The sequence below is a fragment of the Colias croceus genome, chromosome 22 (assembly GCF_905220415.1).
Source record: "Colias croceus chromosome 22, ilColCroc2.1".
In the NCBI taxonomy this organism is placed as follows: domain Eukaryota; kingdom Metazoa; phylum Arthropoda; class Insecta; order Lepidoptera; family Pieridae; genus Colias; species Colias croceus.
In genome coordinates this window covers 8,692,486-8,712,040 of record NC_059558.1, presented here as the reverse complement: position 1 = coordinate 8,712,040, position 19,555 = coordinate 8,692,486, and the positions used below count along the sequence as shown (strand labels likewise).

The window sequence follows — 19,555 nt, the reverse complement described above, 5'->3', positions numbered from 1 at the left end:
ACGCATTTTCCGGACATTTCCACGCATTTTCTGGATATTTTCCGGGAATTTACACGCATTTTCCGGATATTTCCCGGGCATTTCCCAGACATTTTCACGCATTTTCCGGACATTTACACGCATTTTCCGGATATTTTCCAGACATTTCCCAGGCATTTTCCCGGCATTTCCCGGATATTTTCCGGGAATTTCCCAGACATTTTCCTGACATTTTCCGGAGATCGGAGATTTTCCAGGCATTTCCACGCTTTTCCCGGACATTTCCACGCATTTTCCGGACATTTTCCGGACATTTTCCATTTTCCCGGAATTATCCGGGAATTTTCGGGACATTTCCCAGGTATTTCCCAAGCATTATCCGGGGATTTTCCGGGGATTTTCCGGGGATTTTCCTAGGCATTTTCCCGGCATTTCCCAGATATTTTTCGGGGATTTACCGGATATTTTCCCGGCATTTCCCAGACATTTTCACGCATTTTCCGGATATTTTCCAGACATTTTCCGCATATTTTCCGGTCATTACCCAGACATTTTCCAGGCATTTTCGGGACATTTCCCAGGTATTTCCCAAGCATTTTCCGGGGATTTTCCAGGCATTTCTCAGGCATTTTCCGGATATTTTCCAGGCTTTTTCCGGACATTTTCCTGGAATTTTCCGGACATTTTCTAGGCATTCCCCAGGCAATTTCCAGACATTTTCCAGGCATTTTCCTGACATTTTCCGGGGATTTACCGGATATTTTCCCGGCATTTCCCAGACATTTTCACGCATTTTCCGGATATTTTCCAGACATTTTCCGCATATTTTCCGGTCATTACCCAGACATTTTCCAGGCATTTTCGGGACATTTCCCAGGTATTTCCCAAGCATTTTCCGGGGATTTTCCAGGCATTTCTCAGGCATTTTCCGGATATTTTCCAGGCTTTTTCCGGACATTTTCCTGGAATTTTCCGGACATTTTCTAGGCATTCCCCAGGCAATTTCCAGACATTTTCCAGGCATTTTCCTGACATTTCCCAGGCATTTTCCGGGGATTTCCCGGGCTTTTCCAGACATTTTCCAGGCATGTTCCGGGCATTTCCCGGGCATTTCCATGCATTCCCCAGGGCACTTGCATGGCACTTGCATGGTACTTGCATGGCATTTGCATCGCATGAAATCACGACGTTGAATAGATTCAAAGGGTTATAGGCATCTACTGCTGTTTCTCTACATGGTCTTCTTTACTATCAACTTAAGAGTACATGAAGTTTTCAAATTATTCAACTTAAGAGTACATGAAGGATGAAATAACTGGAGCTATTAGATTTATAGAAATTTTCAATTTTGTATCACTGGATTACACTTGTAACCCTACACGACTATTGCAGGGTTAATTAATTATACATATAATCGTTTTTTTTTATTGAAATAAAAATCTTTGTTTATACAAATTTTCGCCAAACTGTAGAGCAGTTTGTTGGCGATGCGCTCCTATTACTAATATTACAAACCGCTTTAAATACATACATATTACATAGTTTATAACAAAGTCTACATAGTATAAAACAAAGTCACTTTCTCTGTATGCTTAAATCTTTAAAACTAAGCAACGGATCTCGATGCAGTCTCTTTTTAATAGTTAGTGATTCAAGAGGAAAGTTAAGTGTGCACAAGCGATTATTCCGTAACTATTAGAGATATCAAAAAACTTTAAACTGATATCGAAAGTACTTAACGTAATGAGTAAAATAGTACTAATAAATTTTTAAAAATAAAACGAGTTATATCCAAAAAAAATACTTTAAACCCTCCCATACATTTAGTATGAGATATGAATATCCCATGTACATTTAATACGAAAGATTTTAGCTTTTTCATTCTTTTTTTGATTTTCTGCTTTAATTATTTCGTAAATTTGAAGGGAACTTCATTTAGAAACTGTAAATAGAGCGCCTCATTGTATTGCACAATGAGGACGTCACTTCGAAAATCTGCTATGAATACAAAATGTAGGGGAAATAAATTGTATGGGAGCGTTTAATGTAACATTTTTGGATATTTCTCGTTTTATTTTTAAAAAAATATTCTGGCCATTTTACTCATTAGGTTAAGTACTATCGATATCAGTTTAAAGTTTTTTGATATTTGCAATATTTACGGAATAATCGCTTGTGCACACTTAACGATTACACCCTGTATATACGGCACATTTGTATGTATATTTATTTTCTGTTCCATACTCTTTTCCATTTAGATCGATCTGCTACATCCATCACAACGTGAGTCGCAGCGGCATCGTGTGTGTGGACGCGGACGACTTCTCCAAACGCACACATCTGGCGACGCCCGATCTCTTTCCGGACCTCGAATGTGAGTACATATTTATGAAGGCTATAGTATTTATCCAATTGTAACACGTTATTATTAGTATTGTTAGCACGTTTTTAGAAATCCATTGTACGTATCGTTGATTGCTATGTTTTTTATTACTTTATTTCTTATAGTGTAAATGGTAAACATTAACATACATGTGTATCTGTCGGTCAGCGGTGTCGCACCTGGCCATCGACTGGATCTCGGGCAACTGGTACCTGGCGGACGAGTCGCGCGAGGCGGTGTACGCGTGCGACGCGGCGCTGGCGCTGTGCCGCGTGCTGCTCGACGCCGACCTCAGCAAGCTGCACGGCTTCGCGCTCGACCCGCTCGCCGGGTGAGCCCCGACACGACCACTCGCGTGCTGTGGCTGCTATAAATAAAATAATCTTATTTGCATAAATGTGGTTTTACAACACATTATTCTTTTGAAATGTCGCCAATTTAAATGCAAATATAAACATAGCTCCGCATAGATAATTAGATTAGTTAAATGATGTCATTTATTGTCATACTACTATTATAGTAGTATGACAATAAATGACATCATTTAAATGAAATATAAATAATATGAAGTGTGCGTGTGTTTGCGTGCGCAGGCTGATGTTCTGGACGGTGTGGGGCGGGTCGGCGGCGGCGGTGCGCGCGGCGGCGCTGGGCGGGGCAGACGGGCGCGCGCTGGCGGCGCGGCGGCTCGTGTACCCGGGCGCGCTGGCCGCCGAGCCCGCCGCGCGCCTGCTGTACTGGGCCGACGCCTACCTGGACTGCGTGGAGCGCGCGCGCTACGACGGCTCCGCCCGCCTCACCATCCGCAAGGGATACTCGGTACGAGATATGCGATGTATTCATTTGTGTGTCTTTATTACTTACGACTTTTTATACCTTTGTTGCTATTTAGTTTGTTTTACAAAAACTATTTAGTTTTAAATTTTGAAAGTACATAAGTCATAACGAACGAGACCTACATCGATGAATGTACGCACATACACACACACAGAGACGTCCATACAATTACCTACTACATATATGAAAGATCAAACAGGAATAAGGCAGAAGCTAATTACATTCTTCTTTGCGAGTTAATTTCACGTCAAGTGTATCAACGATAACTACAGATCCATACAATTGTCACTCTTATCGTGCAGCGTATCGTCCTGTAACTGCATAGATATCATTTAGCGCTACAGCGTATCGCCCGCTCGCCCACAGACGCAGAAGCTGCAGCACATCTCGGTGCTGAACGGGCGCGTGTACCTGCCGGTGTGGGGCAACAGCAGCGTGGTGTCGGCGCGCGCGGGGCCCGCACACGCCCCGCCCGCCCCGCACGCCCCGCACGACGCGCCGCTGGGGCTCGCGCTGCAAGACCGCCCCACCTCCGTGCTCGTGTTCCATCGACAGAGGCAGCCAATAGGTCATTAGCGGATTCAAAATAGTACTTTGATAAGAAACGTATAATGTAGTTGTAGTGTGTAATCTATTGTGCGTTGTTCTACAGTTTTAATGCCAGTTTAATACAGTTTATTACAGTCTACAGTCTAGTAAAGTGTTTCACTTACCACCAACTATTGCATAGTGAAATTGGTAAAATTGGTAGCTATCACTTGATAACATGATGTTTATTTATTTTAATCTTATTTTAATATCTACAACAGTGCAACATCCGTGCTCGGTGAACAAGGGAGGCTGCGCGCACCTGTGCATCACTGCGTACCGCAACGGCACCGCGCACGCGGAGTGCATGTGCAAGCACGGGTACCGCCTCGTGGGCCACGGGGACTGCGAACGTGAGTACATTCATACATTGACGTCAAATTCGAATGTCATAAAATTGCTGAAGTAATTTCACGGAAAAATAATTAATTTTTATTTTTATTTGACAAGCTAAAATAGATCACAATATTTAACAAGCTAAAGTACATCTGAATAAGTAATTATGTGTAATCACTTTTTCAGATGTATAATATTATGCGTAATAAAACACGGCTTTATCGAATGAACACAAACGTGGATGAAGCACTACGCCGCTCGCATTTAATGAATGTACCCGTAAAACATGTCTCGTCAGGTGTGGAGGAGGACGAGTGGCTGGTGGTGTGCCGCGGGTCGCCGCCGCTGGTGCAGAGCGTGGGGCTGCGCGGGGCGGGGCGGGCGCGGGGCGGGGGCGAGCCGGCCGCGCCCGCCGCGCACGCCGCCCGCCCAACCGCTGCCGACGTCGACTTCGCTACCGACACGCTCTACTACTGCGACGTGCATCGGTAAATGATTCAATAAAAATAAAATAATAATTTTGTTGCTAATAACATGGTACATGAGCGTTTTCAAAAAAAAGTGTACCATGACTGAATTTATGGATAAATTTTAAATGTTGCATTTTTAATGAAATTTTTATTTAGAAATTTTAAATATACATCATAGTAAGTGAAATTATATTTAATTTCTTGCAGATTAATTTGATTTACGAGAAATCATCAAAATAAATGGGGACTGTGAAAAAAAGTGTCAGTTTTGCGACAGTCGTCAATGCTCATGTAACTATTAACTACGAAGAAAGACGCAAAATATTTTGATTGTGTTACGAAGATTATAACATACATTATTTAAAAATAGAAAATTGAAGTCGACAAATTAATAAAATTCCTATTAAACTAGCTTTAAGTTCTGTTTTGCCACAGCTGATGCCAAAGTAGCCGTTACTTTTACGATACTTTATACATTTCGATTAAAATCGGCAAAGTGATTATTTTATTTCGGAACAGTAAAACCATTTTAAATATTGAATTCAAATTATTTGTGCCCCTTATAATAAAAAAATGTAAAAACTAAATTTTTTCTTGTCGCAAAACGGGGGACTGTCGCAAAACCGATAGACCATTTTTTATAAGGCTAGGTTTATATTGAATTCAATTTACATGGTTAAAATAAAACCGAGAATACGTTTACAAAAATTTTATTTTAGTCTCATAAAAAAAGTACATCAACACACAGTTTGACACAGTATCAATTTTAGGGCAAAACTCAGAGTTATGGCGAGTTTCGCAAAATATAAATAGGATATAATATCTTTAGCCGGTTATACGGATGTCTTTAGAAGTACTGTTAACCCAATAAGTCTAAATAAATAATAAGATACCGTTAAGGTAAATACTACTTCTTAGGACACGAAGTAATACGAATAAAAAAACGATGTAAAAAGTTACGAACATTATATTAACTGGAACCTTATCACAATTTAGGAACCGTTTACCGTTCCTCATAAATTTAATAGAGATCAGTTGCAACTGAAAAATAACCATGTTGTTGGAGCTTTGTGGAACTTAGAATGTTTTCCAATCTGAAAAAAAAAAGAAAAAAAGATAAGTGGTTAAAGTAGCAAAACTTCCAGCAAACTCCTATAACAGTAGGAAGAATGTAATAGTTAAGGGTATGTATGATAAGACAAAAAAAACTAATCTCAAGCTTCAGGAAGAAATAAATACACTACACCTTTTAACTTTCCATACATGTATCACATATTATTATGTATTCAGGGTATACCTGCTGACCACCTGCTGACCAACGCCTTCATTGCAATGTGGCAATACCATTTTTTGCAAATTATACATGTCCTTTTTGGTCCCGAGATTAGTGATACCTAAAAATATGAAAAAAATTAAAAAAATTATGAAGAATATTACAATGACAATCTAGACTTGGCTTTATGCTGTCAGTTTTGGTCAGCCTATAGGTCACGAAGCAAAATGTTGCAAAACTGACGTGACGTTTTCTTCTCAGTTTATAGTCAAAATTATATTCTGACGAAAAAATGTGCCTACACTCATTATCAAATGTAAATAACGATTAATGAATACATTTCTCATCTTCTGAAAGTATTTAAACGATGTTTACTTACCTGTATCAAGTAATAATATGTCTCAAACCAGACAGTAGAAATTTCAACGGCCGTTGCACTCACAAAACACATCTGTTTTACTCGAACTGCATTTGAAAACAAGCTTTTTTAAAATAGCGGACGGTGAAAGTAAACGATAATTTTGCCATTTATAAAATTGAAATAGTAATCTAAAATTTGTAAGTGGCATTATTAGCCGTGATAAACCCGACATGTCCGGTCGGTACCACTTTTTAAGATATTTTTGGAAATCAAATTGCTTTTAAACGATTATAAGGCCCTAATTATGAACTACATGGGACGATTCGCAAATAAATGTACTTTTAAACGACACTAAAACTTATGGTACCCTGGTATAAAACTTTTTAGAATCGCTTCTCTAACATCGAAGAACTCGGATGGGGACACGCCAAAAATTGACACTTTAGTTTTAAAAATGATTATTTAAAAAATAGTACGCAATGTTTCCGTGAATTTATTGTTTGAATTTATCAAATTATGATGTATTTAATACTTTTAAAGCATTACAATAATTAGCCATCATATAAATTTTACTCGTTATTCGACTTGAAACACAGGGGACAGGCCAAAAGTGAGGGGTACACTTTTTTTTGAAAACGCTCACATACTACATACAGATGTCAATGAATAAGTTGTTATTCAAGCGCATTTCCAGATGTGTTTCTTGCTCTATGATTAATATTTGTAATTTTTGTTTTATTATTCTAACTAAAAATTAAAGCGAGTACGCACTTATACGTACGCTTTCAAAAAATCTGCGAAAATTATAAAACAAATGGCATTTTTATGACCTCAACTAATTATAATTTTTATATTAAGGCGACTACACCACCGAAACTAGCGCCCCCCCAACATTTTATTTTTTTACTCCTAAACCAGATCAAATTTAAAAAATCTAGCTCGGTACTTTGCTAGTATATTACTTGTAGTATTTTTGGTATTACTTTTCATTATTTTGCATTCGGTAAATTAGGAGAACTTTTGATTACCGCCAAAAGTGGCCACTTTTGGCGGTAATCAAAAGTTCTCTAGAATAATGAACAGTTAGAATAGTGAAAAGTAATACCAAAAATACTACAAGTAATATACTAGCAAAGTACCGAGCTAGATTTTTTAAATTTGATCTGGTTAAGGAGTAAAAAAATAAAATGTTCGGTGGCGCTAGTTTCGGTGGTGTAGGCCTCTTAATCTCAGGTGTTTTTTTTTACTAGATATGAAATAGTTCGACAAAAATTCGATGGCAGTGGCCGCGAGGTGTTCATTGGTGAAGACGTAGACAATTGTGAAGGATTGGCTGTAGACTGGATAGGTAAGACTCGAGGAACATTTATGATGATTCTAATGATAACAAGTTGCAGGTAGCTACGTCTAAAATACAATAATTTTTTTATGTTAAAAATAGTTCAAATGTTTCAGTCGAACACAAAACTTCACATCCTAAAACTTTTTAATTTGTATTTGCGTTCAGTAGGTATAGTGAAAAAGTATTGATTAAAATAATAATTAGATGTGTTGGTCGTCAGGACGCAACCTGTACTGGACGGACGACGCGCTGGGCCGCATCAGCGTGGCGCGGCTGGACTGGGCGGCGGCGCGCGCTGCGCTCGTCGACGAGCGGGACTTCAACCCGCGCGCCATCGCGCTCGACCCGCCCAACCAGTACGTTGCTTCTATACGATATAATAGATGCTTTACATACAAAACGTGTGTGTACGTATGCGTTTGCGTATGCAAATGCGTGTCATAGTGCGTGCGCATGCGTGTGGATGGTGATAACATGATTATTTGCAATTGTAAAATATTATTGTGTTCTTTTTTAAAGAGTGATGTATTGGAGCGTGTGGGAAGGCGCGAGCGGGGGCCGCGGGCGCATCGAGGTGGCGAACATGGACGGGTCGCAGCGGCGCGTGCTGGCGGGCGCGGGACTGCACTGGCCCAACGGGCTCGTGCTGGACGCCGCGCGCCACTATCTGTACTGGTGGGTGTGGCTCATGTCATGCAGTACTCCAGCAACACTCTCTCACTCTCACTTTTGAATTGATTTTGAATATTTGGTTGTATGCGTATTCGGGAATTTGAATTGAATTTGGTCATGGTTGTATGAATGTTTCCGACTCCCGGGGCAATGCATGACGTTCATAATCAGCAGTCAATGGCGCATAATGTTCCTCCCCACTTTCACTTACACTTACACTCACAATTTCACTTTCACTTACACTTTCACTTTGACTATGACAACTTTGACTTTGACAACTTTGACTTTGACAACTTTGATTTTGACAACTTTAACTTTGATAACTTCGACTTTGACAACTTTAACTTTGACAAAATGACTGACAACTTTGACCTTGACAACTTAAACTTTGATAACTTCGACTTTGACAACTTTGACAAAATAACTGACAACTTTGACCTTGACAACTTCGACTTAGACAACTTAGACTTTGACAAAATAACTGACAACTTTGACCTTGACAACTTCGACTTAGACAACTTAGACTTTGACAACTTTGACTTTTGTCTGACTGACAACTTTGTCTTTGACTTTGACAACTTAGACATGGACAACTTTGACTTTCGTCTGACTGACAACTTTGGCTTTGACTTTGACAACTTAGACTTTGACAACTTTAACATTGACAACTTTGACTGACAATATGACTGATAACTTTGACCAATATGACTGATAACTTTGACCTTGACAACTTCGACTTTTGTCTGACTGACAACTTTGTCTTTGACTTTGACAATTTTGACTTTTGTCTGACTGACAACTTTGTTTTGACAAATTTGGTTTTGACAACTTTGACTATGACAACTTCGACTTTGATAACTTTGACTTTGACAACTGTCCTTGACTTCGACAACTTTCTCTTTGACTTTGACAACTTTGGCTTTGAAACCTTTGGTTTTGACAACTTTGACTTTGACATCTTTGACTTTGACAACTTTGACTTTGACAACTTTGGCTTTGACAACTTTGTCTTTGATTTTGAAAACTTTGGTTGACAACTTTGACCTTGACAACTTTGATTTTGACAACTTTGAGTTTTGTCTGACTGAAAACTGTCTTTGACTTTGAAAACTTTGTTTTTGACAACTTTGACTTTGACAACTTGGGCTTTGAAAGCTTATATTTTGACAACTTTGACCGACAACTTTGTTTTTGACAACTTTGACTATGACAACTTTTTCTTTGACAACTTTGGTTTTGACAACTTTGACTTTGACATATTTGACTTTGACAACTTCGACTTTGACAACTGCCTTTGACAAAATGACTGACAACTTTGACTTTTGACAACTTTAACTTTGACAAAATGACTGACAACTTTGACCTTGACAACTTTGACCTTGACAACTTTGACTTTGACAACTTTGACTTTGACAAATTTGACTTTCACAACTTTAACTTTGAATTGGTCCTATAAACATTTTATTCGGATCTAAGGCTTTTTAGTTTTTATTTTATGAGCATTTTTGTCTGATCTCGATGACTAAATTGAAATGTAACAAGTAACTTTGATTCACTTCCCGGTAACCGATTGAGCTGTGTATATGTGTTGAAAAAAAAAAAGAAAAGAAAAAAAAATTGATATTGTTAATTACTACATAATATTACATATTTAGTTGTACTATTTACTAAATAGATTTGAAATCGGTGCCAATGACGTAAATCGTTTATCTAAAAATTAATATGTAATACATAACTATTTCATAAGCCAAGAATGTGTGTGGCACAGGTGTGACACGTACCTCAACAAGATCCAGCGGCTGCGTGTGACGTCATCCGGCGACGCGCTTGCGGGCGCCGAGCCGCAGCTGGTGCTGGCCAGCACGCCGCAGGTGCCCATCTCCAAGCCTTATGGACTCGCTTTGTATAATGGTACGGTTTGAAACAATTCTATCAACAACAAATCTTTTATAAAATTGAATAACTAGAAAATAAAAAATAAAAGTCATTCAAATTAGAATTCAATACAAATCTCTGTCAAACGTAAAATTCACAAAATTGTAATATATTTTTTACAAAATTAACGACGTAATATTTGAAATGTTGTGTAGGTGATGTGATATGGAGCGAGCACGGCACGGGCTGGGTGCGCAAGCTGGAGCGCGGCGTGGTGAAGCCGCTGCGCCAGTTCCCGCCGCCGCTCTACGACATACGACTCGTCTCCAAGAACTTGCGGGATGGCCGTGAGTTTCCTGTTTCATAACTAATTAATAAAAAATTTTGAAGATCGAGAGTAGTGTTTTGAAAGATTTGTAATTTCCCTATTGAAGCAGAGAGAGTAATTGAATCATTCGTATAATGACAAAAATTAATATGATACAGAAGAAAGTGTTCAAAATGATGTATGAAGCCGTTTTGTAAACAATAATATATTCAGAACATAAGTCCGTTATCGGTGTTTCCTTTAACGTTAGAATCGTATCATTAATTTATAACGCTCTTCATCAGGCAATGCGTGCTCGTTCGCGAACGGCGGGTGCATGGAGCTGTGCCTGGCGGCGGGTGCGGGGGGCGGTGCGGGGGGCGGTGTGGGCGGGGCGGGGGGTGGGGCGGGGGCGGGGCGCGTGTGCGCGTGCGGGGCGGGGCGCGTGCTGGCGGCGGACGGCAGCTCGTGCGCCAACCGCACCGCCGCCGAGCCGCCGCGCTGCCCGCCCGAACACTTCCACTGCGGACGGGGGTCGGTCTATTATTTCAACAGATATAACGACGTTCCAAAAGTGCTTTTGAGTTTGAATACTAACAGCATTCTGCATTTTTTTCTGACATTAAACTCAAAAAAAAAATTAAATATAAACAATAGTTATGAACTTTATCATAATTTCAAATATTTACTATTTAAAATCGTTGATGACATTAGTCTGTATTTATTTACAACATGTATTTTGTTTTCACATTGAATAATGAACAGTACGATTTGTAAAACAGGCGATGTATTGATGGCTCGCTGGTGTGTGACGGTGACGCAGATTGCCCGGACGGCTCGGACGAGAATTCCACGCCTGGTGGCCCCTGTGGTGAGAATTACCAATTTTTTTTATTTGAATTACTAAATTGGCTTTTACTTGAAATTAAATCTGTCCAAAAACAAGGAATACGCGTGCAATGGTAAATAAATATTTTATTTTGCCAGCTAACGTGACTTGCAACGAGGATCAATACATGCAATGCGATACTAATCGCTGCATTCCAAAAAGCTGGGTCTGCGATGGACTTAAAGGTAAATTTGAAATTAATTTAGTTTTAAAGACGGATTAGGATTATTATTATCAATAAGTATACAGTACTCCCAAACTGATAATGCGCATAGACAAATTCGTCACTGTTCGGTAACCGTCATATTCCCCGAGCCTCCGAAGACGATATGTATATATAGAGTGGTTAAATGTATTTTATTAATGCATAGTTTATTAGAATATTATGGGTTTTATTGTGATTTTATGGTAAAAGAGAAAAGTAACGAAATTTGTTTTGATAATTCAATGTAAGGTAATAGCGAGGATAAGCCACACGATTGCGATTATATATTTGTTGTATTGATTTACTTAATAAATTGAATAATAAGGCTCCTGGGGAAGATGGAGTTACAGCTGAGCTCATTAAAGCTGGAGGATCTCCTCTAATAAAGGAACTCGCTAAGCTCTTTAACTCTGTCCTCCACAGCGGTTCAATCCCAGAAACATGGAGTAGGAGTGTAACGGTACTGTTTTTCAAAAAAGGTGATAGAACAGCGTTGAAAAACTACCGTCCTATATCCCTCTTAAGCCATGTATACAAGCTTTTTTCAAGGGCAATCACAAATCGTGTCGCTCGTAAGCTTGACGAATTTCAGCCTCCTGAACAAGCAGGATTCCGACAAGGCTTCAGTACCGTAGATCACATACACACACTGAGACAAATCATTCAAAAAACAGAAGAATATAACCGACCTCTTTGTCTGGCATATGTTGACTACGAAAAAGCCTTTGATACCATTGAAACTTGGGCTGTATTGGACTCTTTGCAGCGAGCCCAAATTGATTACCGCTATATCGAGGTGCTGAGATGTATTTATGAAACCGCTTCGATGACCGTTCAAGTACAAGGACAGAGTACAAGATCAATTCAACTGCAACGTGGAGTAAGACAAGGCGATGTCATATCGCCAAAGCTTTTTTCAAGTGCGTTGGAGGACATCTTCAAGACACTCGATTGGAAAGAACGGGGAATCAACATTAACGGCCGATACATCTCGCATCTGCGCTTTGCAGATGATATAGTTATCATAGCAGAATCCGTGCAAGAGCTCGATGAAATGTTAAACAATCTGAACAGTTCTTCTCAGCGGGTTGGTCTCAAGATGAACTTGGACAAGACTAAGGTCATGTTCAACGCACACGTAGTCCCGAGACCCGTTAGCGTGAGTGGATCCGTGCTAGAAGTTGTGCAAAACTACATCTATCTTGGCCAAAACATTCAACTAGGCAAACACAACTTCGACGTGGAAGCTAGCAGAAGAATTCGTTTGGGTTGGGCAGCATTTGGCAAGCTTAGTTACATATTTAAGTCGGCAATCCCACAGAGCTTAAAAACGCGCGCATTTAACCAGTGCATCCTACCTGTAATGACGTACGGAGCCGAAACGTGGACGCTTACATGCGGACTCATCCATAAGTTCAACGTTGCGCAGCGGGCTATGGAGCGAGCTATGCTAGGAGTTTCTTTGTCTGATAAAATTCGCAACGAGGTTATTCGACAAAGAACCAAAGTAACCGACATAGCTCGCAAAATAAGCACGTTGAAGTGGCGGTGGGCTGGCCATGTGTGTAGAAGAACAGACGGTCGATGGAGTCGGCATGTACTCGAATGGAGACCACGTACAGGCAAGCGTAGTGTAGGACGCCCTGCGGCGCGTTGGACTGACGACTTAAAGAAGGTGGCCGGCATTGGGTGGATGCGATATGCAGAAGAAAGGGAAAAGTGGCGAGATCTGGGAGAGGCCTACGTTCAGCAGTGGACAGTAGATGTGATTGATTTACTTGGAAAATTCTATACTTAGAACTATTAAAGTGTCGTACTGAAGCTGGCGTCTTTCTAACAAGGTGCAAGATGCAAGGGCATTGTTTAGGGCACTTACGATTCAATGAGTCGGGGTGATTCGGGTGTTTCTGGAAATACGATATTTGGCGAAGATCTGCATGCGCATTATTAATTTTGGAGGAGATTTATTTTTTCACATTAATGCGTAATAAGGGCTAGCGACGAAAAAAAAGTTGTAAAATGATACTATTATTGTATCGGCTAAGTTTTTGTGCGTGGCAGACTGCCGCGACGGGTCGGACGAGAGCGGTGCGTGGTGCGCGCGCGTGGTGTGCGGCGCGGAGCAGTTCGCGTGCGCGCGCTCGCGGCGCTGCCTGCCCGCCGCCTGGCGCTGCGACGGGGACGCCGACTGCGGGCCCGGCGACCCCAGCGACGAGGCTGATTGTGGTAACATTATCATATTAATCTAAAATATAACTTACTAAAATTATAGTTTATCAAAGTTTCAAGCTCAAATATATTTTCTGTAGTATAAAATAGAGCAGTTGAAATCGTTATTAACTGCAAAACAGTCCCATTGTTTTTTTCGTAATCCGTGATCCGTTCCTTTAGATTTATTTCTTTTATGTTTAGACAGATTACTTCTTAGTTTTTTTTTTCTGTTAAAAAGTAAAGAATTAAATAAACATTGATGATGAAATGTTCATTTAACAATAAAACTGTTCTATCAAAAAATACGCATCGCGCATATCTCTACCTCAATGATATGACATGTCAAAGTGAGCGTACGACGGCACTGTGTCGCAGACTCGGGCTCGTGCACGGGCGTGATGTTCAAGTGCACGAACGGCGCGTGCGTGCCGTGGGAGTACTACTGCGACGGGCACGCGGACTGCGGCGACGCGTCGGACGAGGTGGCGTGCCGCTCGCCCGCGCGCGCCTCGCCGCGCCCGCGCCCCGCCCCCACCGCGCCCGCGCCCGCCACCGACCGCGTGCCGCACCGCCCGCACTCGCACTAGTGAGAACATCTGTTTTTATTCCGTATTTACGGTAAAAAAAAAATTATGTCTACTTATACGTTTCAAAATTTCCATAAAATTATTTTAAAGATTTTTATTTTTTACTTTAAGTCAACTTTTTTTTATCCCAAACCTAATGCATCAGTTGAAAAGCTGATTTTACATTCTGAGATAACGGTTACTAAACAAGTGATAACTGCGTTAAAAACAACCGACTTCAAACTTGCACTTGCAAAAATGCCCATAAAATAAAAACTACTGGGCCTATCGGAATAAAATTTTTATGGGACCAATTCGACACTATCGCGCATCGAACAAAAAAAGAATCACGTAAATCGGTTCAGAAACCTCGGAGTAATCGGTGTACATACATAAAAAAAAACATACCGACCGAATTTTTATTTGCAACTAGAGGTCCACCCCGGCTTCGCCCGTGGTACATATTTCGCAACAAAAGGTAGCCTATATCCTTTCTCGGGTATCAAAATATCTCCATACCAAATTTCATGCAAATTGGTTTAGTAGTTTAGGCGTGATTGAGTAACAGACAGACAGACAGAGTTACTTTCACATTTATAATATTAGTATGGATTATTGCTCATCTGCAAATTTTGCCCTTCTTTTTCATCCACCGTACTAATTTTGAAAATATTCATTTCAGCCATTACCACGATTCGGATCGTGGAGGATTGTGCGAAGAACACGAATTTCAATGTACTAACATGGAATGCATTCGAAAAGTGAGTTATTATTTTTTTAAAACTTTCCGTGTTTTCTTATTAAATGAAACATTCTAACCGCATATATGTATACATTTACAGGAATTCAGGTGCGACTCGCGCGTGGACTGCCTGGACGGGTCGGACGAGCTGGAGTGCGGCGCGCTGACCGGCAGCACCAGCACGAGCCCGCCGCCCGCCAGCACGCCGCCCGCGGACGACTGCGGCTGGCCCGCGCTGCGCTGCGACAACCGCACGCGCTGCGTGCCGCTCGCCGACCTGTGCGACGGGGTCGCCGACTGTGCGGACGGCGCTGATGAATCGGATCGCTGTGGTTAGTGATCGACTTCTAAACAACGATACGAGTTCACGTTATTCATACGCTGTTCACGGTATTCATTAGCTTCACCTGTATATTTATATGTAACCAACTTGAGTTGATTTTGACCCGCTTATATGGATTTATTAAAGTTATTTTTTTTGTACACTTATCAAGAATCAGAGACCATTCAATAATCTAATCTTATTAAGTAATTAGTAAGAGTTTATCTCATTAAGCGTGTTTTTTTTGTAATATTTTTTTTACTTTTAATTGTTGGAATCGCCGCATTCCTGATTTTTGTTCATGGATTTGCCATCAATCAATAAAAAAATAATCAAATCAAATTCAAATCACGCTTAAGAACATTACTTCGCGTGACTTTAAGAATTATTATTGACTAATTGGTATATTTATTATTTGGCGCGTGCAGGCGAGCCCATGTGCGTGGTGTCGGGCTGCTCGCACGCGTGCCACCCCACGCCGCGCGGGCCCGCGTGCTCGTGCCCCGCGCCGCTGCACCTGCAGCGCGACCGCCGCACGTGCCGCGCCGAGCACGCGTGCGCCGACTGGGGCGTCTGCAGCCAGGTTATACACACTTAATACTCTGATACATATGTATATACAGTGTGGAAATTTCCGATGGGCCCTGGAGGGAAAGAAATTGAAATACTCAAGATACAAAAATTTGCTGATACGAAACATTTCTTTATTTTTAAAATGAAATAGAACTGCATTCATAATTTTCGAAAATTCACTTGCTTCTACCGGGAATCGAACTAACTAAAAATTAAAAAAAAAATAATATTTTACATCCGTTATGTACATCTGACAGCCGTCATCTACATCTGACAGCCGTCATCTACATCTGACAGCCGTCATTTACATCTGACAGCCGTCATTTACATCTGACAGCCGTCATTTACATCTGACAGCCGTCATTTACATCTGACAGCCGTCATTTACACCAGACAGTCCTCATATGCATCTGACAGCCGTCATCTACATCTGACAGCCGTCATTTACATCTGACAGCCGTCATTTACATCTGACAGCCGTCATTTACATCTGACAGCCGTCATTTACATCTGACAGCCGTCATTTACATCTGACAGCCGTCATCTACATCTGACAGCCGTCATCTACATCTGACAGCCGTCATTTACATCTGACAGCCGTCATTTACATCTGACAGCCGTCATTTACATCTGACAGCCGTCATTTACACCAGACAGTCCTCATATGCATCTGACAGTCATTATCTACATCTGACCACCGTCATCTAGATCTGACTGCCGTTATTTACATCTGACAGCCGTCATTTACATCTGACAGTCGTCATCTACATCTGACAGCCGTCATCTACATCTTTCATCCTTTATCATTATTAATATTATAATTATATTTTTCATCCTTTATATAACATTGTAATAAGTCTTTTTGTATGTGTGTAATAACTAAAAACTATTCGTGTAGACGTGTCAACCGCAAAAGAACCGCTATCGCTGCACGTGCTACGAAGGATATCGACTCGCTGATGACGGTTTCACCTGCAAAAGTACAGGTAATATAATCACTTTGTAAATTATTATAAATTATTTTTTTTAGAAATATAGTTGTATAAATATCTTCGTATCTATTTGGCTTCGTTACATTACTATTTTATGCGCACAATGACTTGTAGTATAATTGGAGGTCACTCTGTGCGCAGACGCTGTGGGCGGCGTGCTGGTGTTCAGCAACCGGCACGAGGTGCGCGCGGTGGAGCTGGGCTCGCTGGCGTCGCGCGCGCTGGTGTCGTCGCTCAAGAACACCATCGCGCTGGACTGGCGCCGCGCCGCCGGCCGCGTGCAGCTCTACTGGACCGACGTCGTCGACGACAACATCTACCAGGGCACCATCGTCGACAACGGTCAGTGCCACACCTCTTGCCGCAGGGCCATTACTTATTGATGAAAAAATAAATAATTAACCCTCTTTTTTTTCAGTTGTGCTTTGCCTTTACCCAAATAAAAGTAAATACTTTTAAATTTTCAGCTCTGAGTGACATAAAGGTTGTGGTTCAACAAGGACTGTCGACTGCGGAGGGCTTAGCCGTAGACTGGATCGCCGGTAACCTGTACTGGGTGGAGAGCAGTCTTCATCAAATCGAGGTGAACCGGGAGTTTATTTTAATTTATTAATATGGTTATAATAATGATCATGGCCATACGCCTACGTATGTAATTAATTGTAATCAGTTGTATTGCATCATACCAAATCGAATAATTCGCAGGTCGCTCGAGCGGACGGGCAGTACCGTCGCACTCTGATCGCAGGCGACATCGACAGTCCTCGCGCCATTGCAGTCGACCCTAGAAAAGGTAATATTATTATTATTATTTATACAGAATACACTTTTACCTACTATTTATATACTATATATCTTCTCAAATTGATGTTATTGAACGTTATTATTTGTGAGGTTCTAAAAACTAGCCAAGGTTCAATAGGTCATTATTTCTTTTTTCGGCAATTGAGTCGACGATTGAACTTGGCTCCCATTTTTACATTTATGTTTTTGATGGGATATCATTACTTTTTATACAGAAAATTACTCTGCAAATTTGATTTACTCTATGAATATAATATTTTTTATATACGATTTTTTTTTCTTGCGGTTTCTCTGTATGGTTTGTTTAGTATTATTTTCTATATTTTCCTGCAATTATTTAAATTTGTTTTCTGTTTAAAAAAATGATTTTCTAAACAACCCGTGAATTTAGCGCATACTTCTTTGAGCTAATAAGCCGCGAGTGCCGCGACAATTACGCAGCGAGTGACGAGTTCCATATTTAAAATTTAAAATGTCTACAAAAAGGACATTGCCAGTCTTTGTATGGAAGCTGGACCAAGTGCTATCCAGAATCAAGACATAGACACTTTGTTCCTCGAGTCAACACTAGCATGTAAATCAAACCGCGTCAAAATCTATCCAAGGAGTTTAGAGAAAAACAAAAATGTTATTTTGTGAATTATTTATTAAAAACAAAAAATATCAACAAACATAAGCAATTAATAAACATATATTACATAATATAATAATAATAATACACTAATTGATAGTAATTATATTGCATTAATCAATCTTACACACGTCAAGATGAAGAATAGGTATTATTTAACAATAAAAAAATATTATTTAAAAAAATTTGTATAACTGTGTAGTCATTGTTATGTGTCCAGTTTTGCAAATAAACGATTTATCTATCTATGTATCTCTGTACCTCAGGAATTGATTCCTTTCTTGCTAACAATCTACTATTTTGCTCATACGATATCAACAGGCGCTAATTATTACCTTCTTACAAAATTAATGTCATTGATAAATTTAATTCCGATAAATTCACTGTTTTCTGATTTAATTCTTTGTACAGCTGATTACAAAATTTGAACTTTCTAGGTCATCAAAAAGTGGGTTAGGTTTTGTCTATACGCAACTATACGCAACTGTTTAAACTGTATGTTTAAATTTAAGGTTCTTGTTTATCTTGGGGTTCTCTTTTTTTATTCTACATATTCGGAAATTGTTTTCGAGTTATAAGGCGGTGAAAAGTGGCTCCAAATGGTTTGTGTAATATTACACACGGCTGCTGCTCGCCAGTTCTCTTTGCTTGAACTTGGCTTGACACGCTGCCGCGTGTCTAGATGAATTTAATGAATTTAATGAAATGAATGAAATAAAACAAGTGATAAGTGCGTTAAAACCAACCGACTTCAAACTTGCACTTGCAACATTTACAAATACAGACAAAAATGCTCATAAAATAAAAACTAGTGGGCCTATCCGAATAAAATTTTTATGGGACCAATTCGACACCATCCCGCATCGAACAAAAAAAGAATCACGTAAATCGGTTCAGAAACCTCGGAATAAACTCAAACTCAAACTCAAACTCAAACATTCATTTATTCAATTAGACTACTATTTAGTAGCACTTTCGAATCGTCATTACATAATTATTTTAACATTTACCACCGATTCGGAAAGCAGTATCTATGGAGAAGAATCGGCAAGAAACTCCATAGTTGCTCTTTTAAAATCATGTCAATATTACATAATATGTAACTTATATCTAACTTATACATACATACATAAATAAATAATCCGTTGTACATACATAAAAAAAAAACATACTGGCCGAATTGATAACCTCCTTCTT

General features: G+C 40.0%; 1 protein-coding gene and 1 long non-coding RNA gene across 3 annotated transcripts in view; one reads left to right on the top strand and one right to left on the bottom strand.

The window, feature by feature from the left end:
• LOC123701877 (prolow-density lipoprotein receptor-related protein 1) overlaps positions 1 to 19,555 on the top strand; it is a 102,296-nt gene that overhangs the window by 25,729 nt on the left and 57,012 nt on the right. Inside the window, exons 8-30 of the mRNA XM_045649464.1 lie at positions 2,238 to 2,353; positions 2,531 to 2,693; positions 2,956 to 3,181; positions 3,566 to 3,767; positions 4,009 to 4,140; positions 4,422 to 4,611; positions 7,478 to 7,575; positions 7,790 to 7,925; positions 8,089 to 8,244; positions 10,010 to 10,152; positions 10,332 to 10,463; positions 10,729 to 10,957; positions 11,206 to 11,294; positions 11,411 to 11,497; positions 13,579 to 13,743; positions 14,104 to 14,314; positions 14,977 to 15,055; positions 15,137 to 15,368; positions 15,787 to 15,941; positions 16,830 to 16,917; positions 17,065 to 17,265; positions 17,391 to 17,506; positions 17,629 to 17,716. Of these exons, the coding sequence (XP_045505420.1) occupies positions 2,238 to 2,353; positions 2,531 to 2,693; positions 2,956 to 3,181; positions 3,566 to 3,767; positions 4,009 to 4,140; positions 4,422 to 4,611; positions 7,478 to 7,575; positions 7,790 to 7,925; positions 8,089 to 8,244; positions 10,010 to 10,152; positions 10,332 to 10,463; positions 10,729 to 10,957; positions 11,206 to 11,294; positions 11,411 to 11,497; positions 13,579 to 13,743; positions 14,104 to 14,314; positions 14,977 to 15,055; positions 15,137 to 15,368; positions 15,787 to 15,941; positions 16,830 to 16,917; positions 17,065 to 17,265; positions 17,391 to 17,506; positions 17,629 to 17,716 (3,434 nt within the window). The remainder of the gene's footprint in view (positions 1 to 2,237; positions 2,354 to 2,530; positions 2,694 to 2,955; positions 3,182 to 3,565; positions 3,768 to 4,008; positions 4,141 to 4,421; positions 4,612 to 7,477; positions 7,576 to 7,789; positions 7,926 to 8,088; positions 8,245 to 10,009; positions 10,153 to 10,331; positions 10,464 to 10,728; positions 10,958 to 11,205; positions 11,295 to 11,410; positions 11,498 to 13,578; positions 13,744 to 14,103; positions 14,315 to 14,976; positions 15,056 to 15,136; positions 15,369 to 15,786; positions 15,942 to 16,829; positions 16,918 to 17,064; positions 17,266 to 17,390; positions 17,507 to 17,628; positions 17,717 to 19,555) is intronic.
• On the bottom strand, positions 5,288 to 6,863 carry LOC123701878. Of its 2 annotated transcripts, none has more exons than XR_006752793.1 (3): positions 6,246 to 6,863; positions 5,840 to 5,987; positions 5,288 to 5,687 (listed from the first exon to the last, which is right to left on the bottom strand). It is a non-coding gene; the product is annotated as an uncharacterized LOC123701878 (long non-coding RNA). The 2 variants fall into 2 exon arrangements; XR_006752794.1 differs by having other exon boundaries at positions 5,891 to 5,987.